Below are 19,729 nucleotides of genomic sequence, written 5' to 3'. Positions count from 1 at the left end.
TTCAAGAAAAAGACACATAACCCCCATCTCTCTATGGGAAGTGTAGAGAGAAATTTGTGGCCATTTTTATTCTGCCATACGTAACATCATGAAGAGCTTTTCAAGTCATGTTAAGGCTTTTGATCTTTATATTGAGAATAATGAAAACTCATTTAAGACTTTCAAAGGGGTGAAGGCTATCATATAATTGGACCTGCCTTTTGAAAATATCACTCTAGCTTAAGTATAAGAACACAATGGAAGGATGATATTAAAAACTAAATGGCTCTTTCTTAGTTTCTTGTTCTCTATCATATCTTATGCAGATTCACGTGAACATTGTTATGATAATTTAGCCTAGGGTGATGACGGTAGAGACAAGAACTACAGACTCTAGGGATATTTGGATATAAAATAAATTAGCTAATATTCCTTTAAGTCCATTTAGGATATAATCTTGTCTCCAACTAGTTGATAAATTTACTTATTGGGAACCTTTTTAACATTATAATCCTGAAATTTAAATCACTACTGTAACTTACATTTATTCACTCCACATGTCAATGTTCACTAACCTCCATGAAGATCAGCCTCTGAGTAGAAATAGACAGTGGTCAATATAATAAAATCTAAGGACTCTGCTCAAAAATATATAACGTTTTGTCATAATTAATATAACGTTTTAATCACATTTGCTGGGATTGATAGAAAAAAAATTCTCCTTTAGGACACCTGGAAACAGTTGGGAATGATCACTTATACACTCAATAATATTTATTGAGTATTTACGGTGCCAGACACTGTTCTAGTCAGGTGAGTTACAGCATCAAGGAAGACAGACCAGATCCGTGCCCTCACTCTGCTTGATTCTAATCAAGAAGATAGATATAAACAAGGAATCAAATGATAAATCAATGAGATAATTCCAAGTAGTGATGACTGCTATAAAAAAATACAATAAAAAAAAAAAAGAGGTTTTAGAGAGTTATTACCTGGGCTGGTCTAAATACAGGAATCAAGGAAGAACTCTGTGGAAGTGACATTTGAGGTAAAATCTCAATGAAGAAAAAAAGCTAGCTGTTAGAAAATCTGGCAATTTAGGGGAGAGCATTCAGGCCAAAGAAAACAGCCAGTGCCCTAGCCAGGGGCAGAAAGTAATTAGCATTTCAAAGCAGAGAGAGAAGACTAAAGTGGCTAAAGCATATTGAATAAAGGAGAAGGTCAAGTGATAAAGTAGAAAAAAATAGAGAAATAAGCAGGGATATATCATGTAGGACCTTGCTGACCAGGGTTAAACATTTGATTAGTATTTCAACCAAAATGAGATGTCATCAGAGGGTTTTAATGAGCCCTAGTAACTCACACTTTAGCATGAATTATTTTAACATAATCCTTTCTCCTAAGAATTATTTTAGATCGGTTGAAATTAATCATTAGGTGAAAATGGTAAGAAAGAGGGTGGAATAATTTTGAAATTGGAGAACTACTGCAGAAAGCATATCTGGTTAGCAATTGGTTCTGACTTGCAGGGAGACAGTGGACATGGTCTGCATGAATTACCCACAAGACTAGGAATTATGCTACACTAAAGATAATGAGTTGAAGGAAGAACAGTTGTTGTTTTTTTTCCTTCTCTCTCTTTTTTTCCATTTTATTTTTCAAACATATCTGCGGACTCTGAAGAATTAAGTGTGTGTGGAGGTAGTAGGATCCATTGTGTATACATACATGTGTTTTGGCTTACCCTGAATTCCAGACACTGTCAATGTCAGCCAGTCACCAGATAATGTCTACTGTGTGTTTCAGAAGTCAGCAGTGCTATGTGTAGCTTTTCAGCATCAACAGCAATCATTTCTTAAATATTCAAATTCTTTTAAATATTCACATTTTAAGATAAAAGATGTATTTTCTTGCCTTCTATTTTTTTGGTATAATGTTAATATTAGCTATCTAACTAGATTTAGCTAATTCTAGATTTTCACTATAACATAGTTTCTTTGTAATATAAAAGCCCGTCTTGCTATAGAGAAAAGCTTGATTTGGGGCTTTAAAAAATAAGAGAAGTCCATATGGAACTCATGAATCACTAATGTTTGTATTAAAACTTTCTTTATAGTTAAAGTTCTAAAGTCAGATTTTCATTTGTTTCTTAACTTACCTTTTTCTCCTTTCTCAATAAATGCATTTCTGGGCTTTGGTCTACTACCACTCACATCTCCCATAAGAGTCTGTTTAGATTTTCTTGCTTTACTTGCATAGAGCCCATTTCTACACACTGGTTAGAGTGCATTGTTTGTCCTTTCATTTGAATAACTGTCACTTACATCATAGTTATACACAGAAATAAATATGGCTGAAAAAAATCAACATTCTGACCTAGTTTTCTATATAATGATTCTACAGTTTTAAAAAGACAGGATCATTGCTTATAAGCCAGTGACTCATACCTCTTGGCATAGTTGCCTGACCAAAAAAATGCCAAGTCCATTTAGATTATGTTCCTAGTTGACTGTCAGTGACTGTTATTTCCAAGGTGATCTAGGTATAGTATATTTTTATGTATGACAGGTTTAAGAGGTTCTGAAATTCCTGGCAAAATAACAGTAAATGATAAGCTTACTCACATTCGACTTGTTCAGTTAAATTATAACCTTCTTTGTGAATATCTGAGAAAGTATTCTGCCAATGAAGACTTACTTCTCTGGGCCTGAGTAGAAATAAACATCGGTTATGACAATGCTATGCTAGACCTGGTTCATATAGCTTGCAAGAGTCAATTGTTACATTTTCAAGAATTTTGTGAATCCATTATTAAATGCAGACATTACTACAAATTAAATTATTTAAACTTACAATTAAATAAGTTATATTAAAAACAAAGATAATAAATACCTAAAACTCTCCTTTCTAATCACTTGACTACATTTTGCTCTCCATACTTCTGGAGTTGTTTACATGTACCGTGCTTGCGCAGTGAAATACTGAATAATGGTGTTGCTGCTGCTCACCCATGTTAAGTGACATCAAGCTGATAGCTTAAAATAGGCCATGATGGAAGCATTTACATAGTGTTGAAATTGAAAGAGTTTTAATTTAATGAAGATAATTTATATGAAAGTGGAAAATAGATTAATAGTAGATCACATAAAAGATGTAATGATAATAAATTTATAGGGAAAAGAGCAGACTGGGATGTAACTCAATGCATGCTTTTGTTAAATCGTGGTTGATTTGTTGGCTATAAATACAAACGTTTGGCCAAAATCGTCAAACGCATTCTGTGAGAATCAATTGGCTATATGGAACTTGCAATAAAGAGTACTGTATGTTGTTATTATTTGCAGATTGTGCACAGCACATCATTTATATCAGTAAAATTTATAATAAACTCGCATACATATATATGCATACTTTTCACCCTGGAGAATCCCTTATTAAACATTGAGCGGATACTACTCATTCTGTAGGAAAAGTGAAATTCAACAGGTTACTTAAAAAGTGCTTATTTGGAAAATTATAATGGAGAGCAAGTTTGTCTCTTTGCAAACATAATCTGCTAAAATCAGAGTGTGTTCATGCTGATACCAATCTGATTTACCAGTTTTGTTTCCATTTGCAATTTGAAAATCCTCCAGCTTGAAAGAGAACCAGAATGTCAACCAAATGAAACTGTGGACCTTTTTGCTCAGTCTCAAGTATCATGACTATCTTATAAAATTTAGGAAATATGATTAATTTAAAACTATAACTTACCAAAAAAAATGCTTTTTTCATTAAATCATTGAATCAGGTCTAATTTATCTTAGTTTAGTATTTTCACCTTTAAATTCACCAAAAGGGTGCATGAATATCCAATCAAGGGTAATGTCCACTTGCTTCGTGAACAATTTGTTATGCCCAAACAGCCCTTTCACTGTCTGACTTGCAGGGAGCAGGAACACTGAACACATCAGACCAGCAAATGGTGTGTGATCAAATCACTCCAGAGAAGGAAGTTACCAGATCACACCATGGTTTTTAACCACCTGTTATATATTTCAACAGACATCTTGTTCCAACATGTATCAAATGATCGCTGTACACAAGAATAAATAGGAAGTACTAGACACTGGTGTCCAGTTGTGCAAAGTTTTATCAACCCATGATCCAGCATGATTTATGTACAGAAATAGTCAGACAGACTTGGCTTTTGTTTCATCCAAAAACATGTCAGATCTCTTAGTTAGTGAAAAACTCCACCAAGTGATTTTTGTAGAGAAATGAAGACACCCATGATGAAGGACTGAAAACTATTTAATTTTTGAAGTTGATATTTGTTTAGTTAAATTCTCAAAATGCCAGCAAAAAAAAATCCAGATCTGAAGCATGTGTTTGTTATGAGAAGACTGGAAAAGATCATTCAGGTCCATTATATAACTGCCACTTTTTGTTTTTATTCAAGGTGTCATAAAACTGAGTTCTGCAGTTGAAGGTACGTTTTACATCCAAAATCAGTAATGTTTTGCTTAAAGGTTGCATAGCGTGGCTTTGTAGCTAGAAAGCTTCTGTGGCAGTGGTGTTTGACGCCATGTTCTATTGCCAGCTATCACCATTCCATCTGTGTTTCTCCTCATTCCGATCATTTTATGCCACAAGCCTCTCAGCCCCCTACGAGTGGCATTAACACTGACCCAAGAGGACGGCATCTATGAATGAACATGTCTTTTTCTGTTTTCTGGTGTGATTGCTTCAGATCTAGTATTTTCTACAGATCCCCTTGCTCTTCAACAGCTTTATTTGAGGCTGGACATTGAGTCTGTCAAGAACCTTGCCCCCATTCTTTCAGCAGGGCCTTTTCTAAAGTGTTCTGGTCCTTTATCCCAATGCAACAGACATGTTTGCCCAGGAAGTATATAGGCATGAGTTGCTAAGTCTTCCTGATGAGAAAATGAAGTGGCTCAGGCATTTGCCAGTCTCAAAGGCAGGCTCTTCCTGGGCAGTGTGATCCACCACCCAGGAGGTATTGCAAGGACCAGCTTCCTTTAGTATTTTCCATATCATCCATATCTGCCCAGTGGCAGTCCACTTTTTGTTTTGCATTCAAGAAGCTGAGAAGAAAAAAAGAGGGATTTTACGAAAGCAGAGACTCAGTGGGGGAAAGAAGACATAGTGTTCTGCTGAGTAAGCCCCAAGGAAATTAAAAATACCTCATTGTTTAAAATGATTAATTGGTTATTGGTATAAAGTTGACCTCATAGGAGCATACAGTCTGAAAGTAGAGAATGTGTAATTTTCTCTTTTTGTGAGTTTCTGTGTTTGTTTTGGGATGTGTGTGTTTTCATCTATTGGGAATTCGTCAGTCATGCTTCAGAGGTTTCTTCACCCCTACTTAATCAGGGGAGGCTCCTTGGAAGAGGTGGTGGGGTTTAAGGTGAGTTCACATTTAAAGGGAGATATGGCTTGGTGAATGGGCAATGCATGGAGGTGGAGAGTGGGAAAATGCAAGGGAGGTTGGAGTGGTGAGACCACTGCTTGACTCAAGCAAAGGGATTGGAAGGGCTGGAGTTTAAAGGCTGGGAGAAGTGAGGGGGCTCAGTAATGTACCCACAGGAGTGGCAAATCCGAAGTGGGGAACTCTGTGCCTTATGTAAATTTAGTACCATCACATTTTACAAAATAATATTTCTAACATGCATGACAGAAAGATTGCTGCTTATCTAAAGTAAGGAAAGAACCAGGAGAAGTTGCAGGCAGCAGTGTTTCCAGGCTGAGAGAAGTAAAATGATATCACCTCAAGGAGAAAGTTAGGGCACAGTGCATGTTTCAAGCCTCTGCGAGACTAAGCAGGAATTCACATTCTCCATGCTCCATAACATGAAATTTTATTATGAGCTATCCAAACTTCTCCCTGCCTAACAAAACATAGGAGAAACAGCAACAAAATCAAGCAGGCCCATGAGAAAAACCTTGCTTGCAGAAACTCCCATGGCAAGTGGGAGCTGAGTTTCAGTTAATTATCTGTAGAATTCCAGATAGCAGTTGGTCCAACCTGGGCTATTTTGATGTTTTATCAAGAAATGGCTTTAAAGTCAGAGTTTTACATTGTCTGCTTGGCTTAAGCACAGTATTCCATTTGCAACAAATGGATTGAAAAATAAAATAAATTTTTCAAAAAGCCAGAAAGCCAAGAGAACATCAGATAATATAAAGACTATTATTTGCTGGAAATATTGTCGTGTTTATCATTTTGCTGGTAACTACTGTTACTACTGGGTAGCATGGCCTATCGAAGCCCCGACAGGTTTAGGTTCTCCAGAGAAACATGGGAGCGAGGAATAATGAGGGTAGAAAGCAGACTGACTGCCTGGGGCTTTTTTGGCAGCCTCCTCATCACCTCCTCTGAGTCCCTGGGGTTCACAGGAAGTTTTCTGTAGTGGCCATGAGTACCAGAGGTCAGGCCCACTTCAACTGCTGCTTGAGCATCTTTGGCAGATGATTGGCTGAGGGCTGTGAAAGCTTAAAGGCTTGGGAGCATGCTCTGTTGTAACTGTGTTAGAACATGTGTCTGCAGGGGCTATCTGGGGCGCAGTTGTTGGACAGGGTATGTGTGTGCTCAATGCATGCATTCTTCGTGCATCTGGAATGTGAGGTTTTTTGACAAGCATGCTCAGTGGAATATGTGTTGGACACTATCTCTTGATTCAAAATCAAATCTCAAAAGGTTGTCCTTATAAATGCTTATCTGATTCCTGTACTCCCTATTTTCCATCTGTGGAATGAACACAAGGCAGCCTCATTCAGCTTATCATGTCAACGAATATGCAAATCAATGGAGGAAATCCATTACCAGAAATGAAACCTATTTCCTTTTCTTTAAAAATGACTCTGTTCTGGATTATCCTAGAACTCTGAAAAAAGCATTAATATTTTAGGTAGATTATCTTTTCTTTTTCTGTTCTTTTTAAGGAAAAACAATTGTCCAAATCATAAGAGAAAATCAACAAAGATTCCATTTGCTACTTCCTACCAAGTATTTTTATCATGCAGTTTTGTTCCTTCTCTCTTTCTGAAGCAGGGGTGCCCCCTTCAGCATTTTCTGCTTCATGTAAGCTTTTAAAAAAAGCAGCAAGAAAAAAGCTATATCACATTAATAGTAGGTTAAAGTGAATTGTCCTTTCACCTTTTTTTTTTTTAATTAAGTTTATTGGGGTAACATTGGTTAATACAATTATATAACTTTCAGGTGTACATTATCATTTGACATCTGTATATTTTATTGTGTGTTTACCACCCAAAGTCCAGTTTCCTTCAGCTACCATGTATTTCAACCCCTTTACCCACTTCACTATCCCCCATCTCCCTATATTTGACCCCCTTCACATTTTAAACACTTAAGATTATACTTAAACTAAAATATGTGTCAATGCTTTATATTTTTATGATGAAATATTTCAACAGGAAAAAACTTGTTTGAAAGAAACAATTGCAAAGTTTTATGGATAACATTGATGAATTCTGAACTCCGTTTTTTGATTGATAAACTCAAATTCTGAGAAAATTATGGTAAGAGAGAAATATCCATATTGCAAAATGGGGAAAGGGAGATAGTTAGGGCCATGGTAATTGGAGTAAGACCATCCATGGCAAGAATTCCATGATAAAACCTTCTAAATATTCCTCTCGAAAGGAATTTTCCCTCTTGAAATTCGGAGAGTGGGAGGAAGGTGGCATGGGCACATATTTCCACAAGTAAGACCAGTGCACTAGTCTAATCAAGGAAAAAGGAGAACAGAGGTCACAGAAGAGCTGAGTCATGCCTGATTAGAATTGCTCTGATATTCCGTAGGCAGCTATTTCTTGCCAAGGAGGGAAGGTCCAGCCCCAGCCAGAAGCTCTTTATCCAGCAGACATGGTGTGTGTTCAGACATGCGGGGAGCGGGGAGCATTCAGGCAGGGAGGCAACAAGTCTGGAGGGACAAGACGAGGCAATGAAGTCTGATGACAGGCTTTTGCACCTGATAACTAGGGTGTACTCTGTGATGAGACTTGCCTGAAAAGCAATTTGTTTAGACCTTGTAGGTAGGCAAGATTCCAAAATGCCAAAATGACATCAAATTTTTTTCAAAGCCTGTACGAGGGAATGAAGTTTGGCTTCTTTGGAAGAGCTCCATTTCTGTAAAAATGGGAACAGATGAGCCTCTGTGAAAAAACTGAATAGACAAGATGATTCTCTAAGCTGTCACTCACTTTCAGTGACCTCCTGGTGAGGATGCTGGGGGGTGGTGGTGGTTAGCACTAGAGATGAAACTGGTAAGTTTTAACAGTAAAACCTGGTGTGTCTCCCTGGATAGCTTTGATTTCATAAACAAAAGCTCCCCTGAGCACATGGAGCTTTTCTTTTCCTTTTTTCTTTTTACTTCGTTTTATTTAGATATTTTTAAAGTGATTTATTTCTTTGCAATCTCCACCAAAGCAGGGAATTTAAGACTTTTGTCACATCAAAAGTGGTTTTCTACGGCCTCGTGGCCTAAGACCCAATGAATACAACACCTCAAGTACAGGAAAAAATAAACCAAGTAAAAACTTGACACAATCTTCGTTCCCATTTTAAAAATTCCCAATATGCACAGTTTCAAGTCTGTATTGCAAATCTGTGAAAATAGAGCTGCTTTTCCATTATGAAGCTCTGACCTTACATGTGTGTTGAGGACTGAGATACTCGTTTACTTTGCTTAAGAAATTCTATTTTCCATAATATGACATGGAATGTATCCCCAAACACCCCTATCTTAGTCTCTTAGAGTTGATATAAAAAGTAATCATACATTGGGTGGCTTAAACAACAGAGATTTATTCCTCACAATTGTGGAGGCTGGAAGTCTAAGATCTAGTCACTGGCAAATTTGATGCCTGGTGAAGGCCCTCTCTGGGTTGCCGACTGCCAACTTCTTTCTGCATCTTCACATGGTGGAAGGTCTGAGGGGGCTCTCCGGGGTCCCTTTTATAAGGACACTAATCTCATTCATTAAGGCTCCATCATCATGACCTATTCACTTCCCAAAAGCTCCACCTCCTAATGCCATCACCTTGGGGGTTAAGATTTCAAACTATGAATTTTGGAGAACACAAGTATTCAGTCCATAGCAACCCTCAATGAATTTAACATTTGAAAAGTGTTTTAAATGTATCGATGTCATTTCTTCCCTAGGCGAATTTGTTCTTGTCATTGTCTTTCTACTTTTTGGGCAAAGTCATGTGCTTGGTTGTCAGGTTAGACTGGGGTAAATCTATTAACAAATAGACAGCTGATGGACCTACTTCTAGTAAGAAATTCAGAATTAAGTTTCCACATTTTTACTACTGTAAATCAAAACAAAATATCTTTACAGGCCTTCAAGTCAGATTGCTAGAGAGATAAGGAAGGGCTTCCTCTGAGGAAGGAATTCCTTCCAGTTCCACCGGAGTGAAAGGTAGCAGTGTGTCAGGAATCTAAAAATGGAATACTGTAGAAACTGAAAGCAAGACTCAAGAAAGTTGTTTCTGGGGGAAAAAAAAAACAGCTCCTGCTTACAAGGCTAACTTGGAAGCTGGATCACTGAGCAAATAAATGCTCTTTCCAAATGTATTTTGCAGAGACTTATCATACTTTTGACTGAATTTTTCTATTACATAGCAATGTCTCTGGGAAGGATAAGCATTAAGCTGACAATTTAGTTTTCTAAATTTAGCTTTCCAAATAGCTTTCTAAAACTAAGACCCTCCTAAAATGGCAAAGATGGATCCATGTGACCCAGAAACTAGAAGATGGCTTAAGGTAGGCCTAATTTGTGGCCTTGCTTAGGATTACCTCAGATAGAATTAACCTTGAATAACTATTGGCAGCATTTCAGAGCTCTCTCATATTCTTTTTTATTTTATTTCCCTCTTCCTCCCTTCCATCTCCCTCCTTCTCTATTGTATCTGTAATCCTCTCTTTTGCACAGTGCAATAGAAGTCGTGGAGTTAGGGTTGAGGTGTGTCTTCAGGCAACAGAAAGGCAATCACTAACTGGATGGCTTTGGCAAGTAACCACTATTTGCCTTAGTGTCTTCACCAATAGAATGGGGAACTCTATTTCTTAAAGGAGCTGCAAGATGAAACAAGCTGTTTAACACAATGAATGGAATACAGTAGGTGTTCAGTAAGCTCTTGTTCTCTTCTGCACCTTCCTCTTCCCCTGCTGACTCCCCAAACTTCCCTGCAGCCCTCCCTCTTTCCATTGTCCAAAGATTTAGCAAACAAATGATCATTCCACTAAGATTATACCATAGCAGGCCGTTGAAAGTCAGTTTCATTTGGGACAAAGCTATAGACAAACAACCAGCATAAACCTTTGCTTCTTCACTTTGAGAGAAGTTAGAGGGAAGCAGCTCCTCATATAAGAATAGATAAGATGAGTTCTTGATCACCTAGCTGGGAGCCATGACATCTCTGTGGATCAGGAAACAGCTGGCCAAGTGAACAGTGTCAGAGGCCAATGACAGCCCCAACTGGGGGTGTTCCCATGGGATGAGACCATCCCCTTACTTGCTCTTCCAGTGCTGGAAGGTGGGAGAAGAGGAAAAGTTTTCAGGCTGATTCAACAAAGTATAAGAAAAGATAGATTTCATCAATATTAATAATATTTTTATGAAGTAGTTTAAAAGTTCACAGTGTTCTTGAGCATGCCATTTGTCAACACTGCTCATGAATATGGAAGTTTTTGAATAAGAACTAAAGTAATAACAACTACAGCTCTCCACGGAGAAGCCTTCTATAAATCTTTGAACTTCTGTAGCCAAACACTAGTAGTTTGTGCTGAATAAACAACCTTGAGCACCTAGCAACAAACTAGCATAACCCAGAAGACGGTTTGTACCCAAAGCAACATAACCTACCCTTCACTGCCCTCCCTGGGATAGGAAATAGAAATTTATAAGGCAAAAGCAAGCTCTAGAGGAAAATCTGCCAGTTTTAGTCACTGATTTATTTTCTTTTTGTTTGTTTTTTGTTTTTTAAGAGTGTAAATTTCAATGTTTATATGTTTGTTTTTATTATTTTTAGCAACCTATTGAAGTTTTCATTATAAACAAAGCTCTTTAAAAGAATAACCAACCTTATTAAGCTGCCTAAAAATGCAACATTTTTGTTTGTTTATCATTTCTTTTTTTATTATTTATTTATTTTTATTCTAGTAACATTGGTTAATGAAATTCAGTACGTTTCAGGTGTACAATTCAACAGTAAGAAGGCAACTTTTAAGGACAGTGGTCTAATTAGTAGTCTTCAAGGCCAATTCAATAGTGCTGTCAAAGCCACTTTTAGCATTTCAATCTCAATTTGAGAAAAATGGCCTTTACATTTTTAATCTAAAATGATAGTCTGAACTCACTGTTAATTTTAGAACTCACCATAATTTAGATAACTGTTGAGATCACCTAATGTTAAATGTGAATGTGGAAATCACATCCTTTCAAATTATCCATCATGCCCATTAAAATCAACTGTAAAGTCAACTTGATATTGATCCTGTGTGTATTTGGTATTCAACCAGGATGCTTACATATCTAAATATTGCCACAGCTGTATATACAACAGTTTTGTTGAAGCCATTATTGCTTTAATTTGGAAGAACATACATTATGACTTTTGTTTGGTTTCACTGAAGGAAAAGTCAAAGCGTTTTTATAATAATATATCAACAAAATGCAAAATCAGATACTAGCCCAAAAGTTTTGTGAGTCTGAAATGTTTTAAAGATATGTCTGGATTTCAGGTATTTCCTAGTTTTAATCAACATGTACACTTGGGTGAAAACGGAGAGCTACTGGATACAGCACTGTTGAGTATAGCGTTTGTTGAACATATGCCTTAGGAGATAATAGAGGCAAGTTAATTTTGTTTTAAGTCTTCTGTACCTCATTGCTGATTTTATATATGGCCTGCTCATGTATAACTGCTAACACTGAGTTTGGAACATACTCTACTGAAAAAAAGTCTATAATAGTAGAAAGGGCATTCTTAGGTTCAAACTTTGTAGCCATAACTTCTTAGTTGGGTTGTAATATGAAGCAAGTTACTCTCTCTAAATTATACTTTCCTCATCTGTAAAATGGAGTTAAAGCTGCTTTACGCTCCAGATAAATAAAATGAGATCATGTTGAAAGACCTAGTAAACTGTTTGGCACATAGGCACAGGATATATTTTAGATGTTTGCTTATATTGTTTTGTTGTTATTTTTATTTTATTATATTGGCTCAAAAACTGAATTATCAAAATGAATGTTACTACTTTTTTTTTTGATATTATCTTGTTGCGGGATTCTGGAACAAAGAGATGGGACACTGAGACTGTAAGCAGGAAGCAGCATCTATTGATGCCGGCATCGGCTCAGCGGCTTCTTATCCAAAGGCTGAGTCCCGATTTAAATATGGCGGGCAGTTTTATACAATCTTGTACTTCCACATTCCTACACAGCTATAAGGAAGGAGAACATAAGGAGAACATTGATTGGCTGCCAAACTCTAAGGAAACCGGCTTAATTATTTAAGCGGGTCTTCGGACTGCCGCATCAGCTGGAGAGTCCTGGGATAGGGGGTGCAGACAGGAACTAATTTGTATGAGCAGGAAATGGTCAGGCAGGGTCAGGCTGCCACATTCCCTGCTTTGATGCTCAGACCCAGGACTGAGTCCTTCTTATAATTTTTGTTTTAGAGGCTGGTACCTCCTTAGCATGAGGACTTTTGCTGCAGTTTTTCGTTCTATTATAGCTTCTATTAGGGAGGTAGTTGACCGGATAACAAGAGGCAATAGGCACGGGAGGAGGAGGCAGGTCCTGAGGAGGAGAAGGAGTGCTATCTCAACTAAGGTCTTAAAGCGACTAAAATTGGAGAACCAGCCTCCAAAGAGGCTACTAGGGTCTCATCCTTTCCAACTTTGGACGGGTACATGAGCTGTCTTCCTAATATTAGTAGCTATGGCAGTCACGGCTTTGCCATTGTCATCTATTTTGAGGCAACAATCAGTCTGGTTAAACTTTCCGCACATTCCTCCTTCTTCCGCTAATAGATAATCTAAGGCTAGGAGGTTTTCGTAGATAGCTGACCGCACCTGGGATTGTTGCCTGGCTAGTAGCTCTAAGGCAGTAGCAGTATCATTGGTTATGATCTCAAGAACTGCTTGTATATAGAGGTCCGGTAACCCCAGCTCCCATCTTGGGCCCAAGTTGTGAGGCCATAGTATTGGATAATACGATGGGGTGGCCATCCTGATGAGACATCATCCTCAGGCTTCTGCCACATGTAGATTAGTCAGCTTCCGGCGTGACCAAAGCAGGTCGATGTCTTACCCTCAGTCTGTCGGCGCAGTCGGTGTTTTCTTACAGAAGGTTGCCTTGAGGGACTTGGAGGAGTCTGGAATACACTCGCATTCTGCAGCTGCAGGTTTAAGTCTGCTGTGATGTATCCAGGGTGTTATTTCAGCAACTTTAACTGCAGTGGGGATAGATAAAATGACAGTAAAGGGGCCTCTCCACAGGGGCTTTAGGAGCTGAATGTTCCACTCTTTTACACAGACAGAATCTCCTGGCTTAAAGGTATGAACTTCAGTGGTTAAACTGATAGGGAGCCTTTCCCTAACCCATTGGTTGAGAGTCTAGAAGGTGGAACCTAGGGCCTGAAGCTGTTGTCTTAGAGTCAATTCATCTATTTCCTTGAGGTCTCCTCGTAGTCTTTTGATGAGTGGTGGTGGCCTCCCATACAAGATTTTGTAGAGGGAGAATCCAGTCTTCTTGGTTGAGGCCGACCGAATTCTTAATAGTACCATGGGGAGGACTTCGTCCCAATGTAGATGTGTCTCCTGACATAGTTTTCCCAACTGAGTCTTAAGAGTCTTGTTCATGCATTTCACCTGTCCCGAACTCTGTGGTCAATAGGCAGTATGTAATTTCCATTTAATATTTAAATTCTTGGCTAGTAGCTGCACTATTTCTGCTACAAAGGCTGGCCCATTATCTGAGCCAATGTTTACTGGTAGACCAAATCATGGAACAATTTCTCGGAGGAGCAGTCTGGCTACTTCTCGGGCCTTCTCAGTCTGGGTGGGGTAAGCCCCTACCCAACCGGAATAGGTGCATACAAAGACCAAGAGATACTTGAGGCCCTGTGATCAAGGCATTTCAGTGAAGTCTACTTTGAGTTCCTCAAAGGGGGTGCCACCGACAGTTTAGACCCCCATTGGAGCACATGGCGCGGTCACGGACGTTGCACCATTCACACAGTGCTTGGGAGATGCTAGAGAGCAGGGGAATGGCCCAGAGTGGTTTCTAGGGCAGTGTGACCAAGGTGAGTCCTTTGGCAAAACTGCTTGACAAAAGCTGGGGCTAGGGTCTCAGGGACTGCAATTCGCCCATCCTTGAACTTCCACTATCCACCAGGGAGTAGGCTCCCCTCTTCAGTCTTAAACCAGGCTTCTTCTTGAGGTGAATACTTGGGGTCCCATTCAACTAAGGGACTAGGAAACAAGGAAGCAGTTATTGCTATAGGGCTGGCCATCCCCTCAGCCGCTGCCAGTTTGGCAACACGGTCTGCCCTGCGGTTGCACCAGGCTGTTATGGCATCCCCCTTTTGATGTCCTTTGCAATGCATGACTGCTACTTTCTTGGGGACCCATATAGCATCTAAGAGTTCTAGAATTTCCTTTCATTGTTTTATGTATTTTCTCCTAGAACTGATTATACCCTTCTCTTTGTACAAGGCTCCAGGTACATGGGGGGTGGTGAAGACATACTTAGAGTCAGTGTATATGTTAGCACACACTCCTGCTGCCAGCTGAAGGGTGCTGGCCAAGTCGATGAGCTCTGCCTTCTGTGCTGAGGTTCCCCTAGGCATAGATTTTGCCTCAATGGTGGAATGTAGGGTCACCACAGCATATTCTGCAAGGCGTTCTCCTCCCCTCACAAAGCTGCTACCATCAATGTAATATTCTATATCAAAGTCCTTGAGGGGCTGGCCTGTCAAGTCAAGTCAGCTGGAAAACAGTTCATCCATGACTTCAATGCAATCATGGTCTGGCTGACTGAGCCCAACGGTTAGCAAGGTGGCTGGGTTCAAGGTTCATACTACTTCTAGGTGGATGCGTGGATTCTCGCACAGCATTCCTTAGAATCTGACCATTCCGGCATTGGTTAGCCAATATTGATCCTTTTACTCTAGTAATGTTATTACTGAATGTGGTACTCAAACTGTCAGTTTTTGCCCCATAGTCAGTTTGTCGGCCTCTGACACAAGGAGGGCCATGGCTGCAAGTGCTTGTAAGCAGGATGGCCAGCCCTGGGCAACAGAGTCAAGCTGTTTGGAAAGATAAGCCACAGGATGGTGCCAAGATCTTAGTAGTTGGGTTAAGACCCCTACTGTGACACTCGTGCGCTAGTGTACGTACAGAAAGAAAAATTTGGTTAAGTCTGGGAGTCCTAGTCCAGAGGCGTTAGTGACTACCCATTTGATTTCTTTGAAGGCCTTCTGTTGTGTAGATTCCCAGAGCAGGGGCTTCCATTCTCCCTGTTTTGTGGCTTCATAGAGGGATTTGACCAGGATGGAGAAATTAGATATCCAGATTCTGCAGAAACCAGCTGCTCCAAGAAATTTGCAGACTTGTCAGGTGGTAGGAATGGGAACTGAGCAAACCTTTTGTTTCCTTTCTGGGCCGAGTTGGCATTGTCCTGCGACAGGTGGAAGCCAAGGTATTTAACTCTTTCTTGGCAGATTTGAGCCTCCCTTTTAGAAACTTCGTAATTTGCTTCCCAGAGGAGATTGAGGAGTAGATGCGGTCCTTCCATACATTCCTCATAGGTCTTCCCTGTAAGAGGAGGTAATCTACATACTGGAGTAACGTACAGCTGTGTTGGTCTGCTGGGAAGGCCTTTAAATCTGAGGCTAGAGCTGTCCCAAAGATGGTTGGGGAGTTCTTAAACTCCTGAGGCAGCCGTGTGCATGTCAACTGGCCCTTGTCTCTGCTTTCAGGGTTTTCCCATTGGAAGGCAAAGATTGGCTGACTCTAAGGAGCCAGGCAAATGCAGAAGAATGCATCCTTGAGGTCCAGACAGGTGAAATAGGTTGTCTCAGCAGTGATGAGGCCTAGGAAGGTATATGGGTTGGGGACGACAGGGTGCAGGGTAACAGTCGCCTGGTTGACTACTCGTAAATCTTGGACCAGCCAGTATTTGTCAGTCCCTGGCTTCTGAACCGGAAGGAGAGGCATATTCCAGGATGATTGGCAGAGACAGAGAATTCCAAACATTTCATCTCTCTAAATGTTTTTGGATCCCCACTTGTGCCTTATGGGAATGAAATACTGTTTTTGGCGGACTGGCTCATCTCCTGGTTTTAACTCGACCACCACTGGAGAAATGTGTCAGGCCAGTCCTGGAGAGTTGTCTTCAGCCCACACTCTGGGTACTTTGAAGGGGAGCTCATATAAGACTGTAGAGGCGCCACTCTTCTCCTTGGGGAACCATGAGTGACATAATTCTTGCTTCTGGCCTTCTCTAAGGTTAGGGCTACTTGGCCACATGAGTCAAAGGTCATCTGAGCATGTAGTTTTCCTAAAAGGTCTCTTCCCATCAGTTACACAAGGCAGTTGGGCAGTTATAGGAATTTGTGGACAACTTCTTGTCCTCCTAGGTTGCACTAGCGGGGCTGCAGGAAGGGGTGACAGACTCGCCCCCTGGTTGTTCCCATATAGTAGCTTGTAGCTTGTCTTTGAGAAAGGGGGCCCACAGGCCAAGTTACAACTGAGTGTTCAGTTCCGGTGTCAACTATAAACTCAATAGGTCAGCCCCTCAACTATCATTTGGACCATAGGCTCCTAGGGGCCTAGCAGAATGGAGCCCAGTCTGACTTAGTCATCTCCAAACTCTTCCAGGGCAGCAAGGCCAACAAAGTCGTCCCTAGGAGAACCTGGCGATGGGCGAGTCAGTTGATAATGCCCTTGTATGACTTGGCTGTGTCATCAGGAGCCGGAAGCCACTGATGGCTCACCCAGTCATTGGGGACACTCATTTTTCCAGTGGCTTTGCTGGTGGCAGTTTGCACATTGGTCTCTTCTCAGTCTCATCTTCAGGGCAGGGGATCTCCCTGGTTGACCTTCCCGCTGGTTTTGTCCCCGACCTCGTGGGGCACTTCTTCTAGGGGGCCCAGACTGCTCTACCAGAGCAGCAGCAAGTAGTGACTTTCTCCTTCATCTTTCAATCAGCCTCTTGGCGGGCCTCTTAGTCGCAATTGAAGAAGATCTTGGTCACAACTTCAAGGAGTTGTCTGATGTTCACGCCAGCGAAGCCTTCCGGTTTTTGCAGTTTGCGTTGAATGTCTCCTTGGGCCTGCCCAACAAAGGCCACATTGACCATCCTCAGGTTTTTGGCTGCTTCTGCGTCAAAGGGAGATGGAATGCCTCACAAAGCCTCTCATAGAACTGGCTTGGACTTTCTTCTGGTCCTTGGATGACCTCTCAAGTCTTGCTCATATTCTTGGCCTTCTTCCCGCCTTCCTTCAGACCACCTAGGAGAGCCTCCAGGTGTCATGCTAACATCTGAAGTCCCCTGTCATCATTGGGGTCCCACTAGGGGTCTTCTTCAGGAACCTGATTCTGGGCGTAAGTTTGCATGTTCAAGGTGCCTTCCGGGGCATGTTCCTCTAGCCATTTCAAGGTGGCCTGGGTGATGCGCTGGCGCTCTTCAGTGTTGAAGAGGGTCAGGAGGAGTTGCTGGCAATTGGCCCAAGTGGATTTGTGAGTCTGGATAATCGATTGGAGGGGTATAAAGGTACACCAGCCTCCCTGAATCTGACCATACTGATCATAATAGATGGGGCCGCAGGTTTCTCGCAAGGGCAGCTGAAGCACCTGCCCCCTGACTGGAGACACCTTGGTCCGGGTTCCAGCAGGGCTATAGGGGGTTAAGCAGGAGGTGGTGATGCGTCAATGGAGGCTGGTGTGGACGGGGTCCCAAGAGAAATCGAAGGGGCTGGGGTGGACGACTCCAAAGGAGAAGCCAGCTGTCAGAGGCCTTTGGAAGGGGTGGATAAATGGGTAAGTATAGTGGTGAGACTTCCTCCGCCTCTGCCAGCAACACAGGCTTCTTTTCCTTCAACCGAGCTCAGGAGGGTGCCAAGGCCTGGACTAGGAGGACCCTACAATTCGCATCTAGGCAGACTCTCAACCAAGAGGGTCAGGTGCAAACTATTGCCTCCAAAATATCGATATAAGGAAATTGTTCTGGGTAGCCAGGTTGACCGGTAATGATTTAAGAGACCTTTGCAATGACTTCTCTATCAAGAGTCCCCTCTGCTGGCCACCGAACACCAAAGGGCCAGTCAATCTCACAAAAGATGCGGAGTTTCTGTGGGGTAAGTTTAACTCCATAATCTCCTGAATAACCTTTTCTGAAATTCTTAAGCATACAACCTAAAAGTATCTGTTTACTCTGTTGTCCACTCATCCTTCCAACTGTGGTCGGTGTCGCACACACACTGAGATTCGCTTCGCTCATCTCCGGCCGCTCCCATCATGGGAATCTTTCTTAGCAATTGCCTCTTCGCAATCGGTGGGTTGATATAAACCCCGGACTAGGATCACTGGAGTAGACTCCTCACGGAGATCCAGTGAAACCACTCTAAGCCGTGTATGGTTTGCCACAGAACCACAGATAGGAGCTCAACTCTTGCTTCGTAGAAGGCCACGTCTCAGTCACACTAGCACACACCAAACACACTCCACCCTCCGCTCTATGTACCTGAGAGGTCACGGTTTCCTCTAATAAATGAAGAATACGCAGGTGGCCTCGGGAGTTGAGCAGACTCTCCTTCTGTCCTCTAGTGGACAGGCTGTTCCTGGGACCTGGGTCCTTACTACTCAGTTAGGCGGTGCTCCTGGGCTGGTTTCTGTGCCTCTTAGGGTTCCATTGTGCTTTCAGAGCCACCGCCCAGGTCTGCTGGAAGAGTTGTTTTCCCCTACAGACAATAGGTCTGCTGGCGCCCCAGGTGAAGTCCGCTTCTCCCAGCATCCTGGGGGCCAGACCCTGAAGACAAGGGAGGCGAAAAACCGTCATCTCCAAATCCTGGAAGAGCCCCCAGAAATGTTGTGGAATTGTCAAACAGAGAGACGGGACACCGAGGCTATAAGCAGGAAGCAGCATTTATTGATGCCAGCACCAGCTCAGCAGATTCTTATCCAAAGGCTGAGCCCTGATTGTAACATGGAGGGCAGTTTTATACCATCTTGTACTTCCACATTCCTACACAGCTATAGATATTCCATATAAGGAAGGAGAACATAAGGAGAACATTGATTGGCTGCCAAACTATAAGGAAACAGGCTTAATCGTTTAAGCAGGTTTTCGGACTGCGGGGTCAGCCGGAGAGTCCTGGGAAGAGGGGTGTAGCCAAGAACTAACTTGTTCGAGCAGGAAATAGTCAGGCAGGGTCAGGTTGCCACAATATCATGAGTTTTTAAGAGTAATGATCATTTGCCAAAATAATATAAGTTCATTTTTTACTAAATTGAAAATAATTTTATTACAGGTAATATAATGAAAATAAGGTTGATACAATCAAAATCACATGTTACTTAAGAGAAAAGATCAGCATTTCTCCAAATATCCTTTACTCAACTATTTCTCTTTTTTATCTGGTTATTAATTTGGTTTAAGTTTGGAGTGTACTTGTTTTCCTTTCTTTTTTTAAAAAAAAAATGTTGCTTTGG

General features: G+C 41.2%; 2 protein-coding genes across 30 annotated transcripts in view; one reads left to right on the top strand and one right to left on the bottom strand.

Moving 5' to 3' along the window:
- DLGAP1 (DLG associated protein 1) overlaps positions 1-19,729 on the top strand; it is a 798,454-nt gene that overhangs the window by 687,317 nt on the left and 91,408 nt on the right. The window lies entirely within an intron of this gene.
- The window catches only part of LOC107196272, a 126,133-nt gene that overhangs the window by 81,621 nt on the left and 24,783 nt on the right, over positions 1-19,729 (bottom strand). For 5 of the 15 annotated variants that reach the window (XR_003042565.1, XR_003042568.1, XR_003042570.1 and 2 more), the window contains 2 exons: positions 18,762-19,046; positions 8,362-13,467 (listed from right to left, as the gene is read on the bottom strand). The exons of 1 other annotated variant lie outside the window; for it this stretch is intronic. Coding sequence is in view for 4 of the 14 variants with exons in the window: in XM_015595682.2 (XP_015451168.1) it covers positions 7,754-7,925 (172 nt within the window). In the remaining 10 variants the exon portion in view is untranslated. 9 more of the 15 variants (XR_001517667.2, XR_001517666.2, XM_015595681.2 and 6 more) reach the window with 7 other exon arrangements.

This window comes from Pteropus alecto, unplaced genomic scaffold (assembly GCF_000325575.1).
Source record: "Pteropus alecto unplaced genomic scaffold, ASM32557v1 scaffold146, whole genome shotgun sequence".
Taxonomy (NCBI): Eukaryota; Metazoa; Chordata; class Mammalia; order Chiroptera; family Pteropodidae; genus Pteropus; species Pteropus alecto.
The sequence above is the reverse complement of the archived record's forward strand: the minus strand, read 5'-3'. Positions and strand labels throughout refer to the sequence as shown.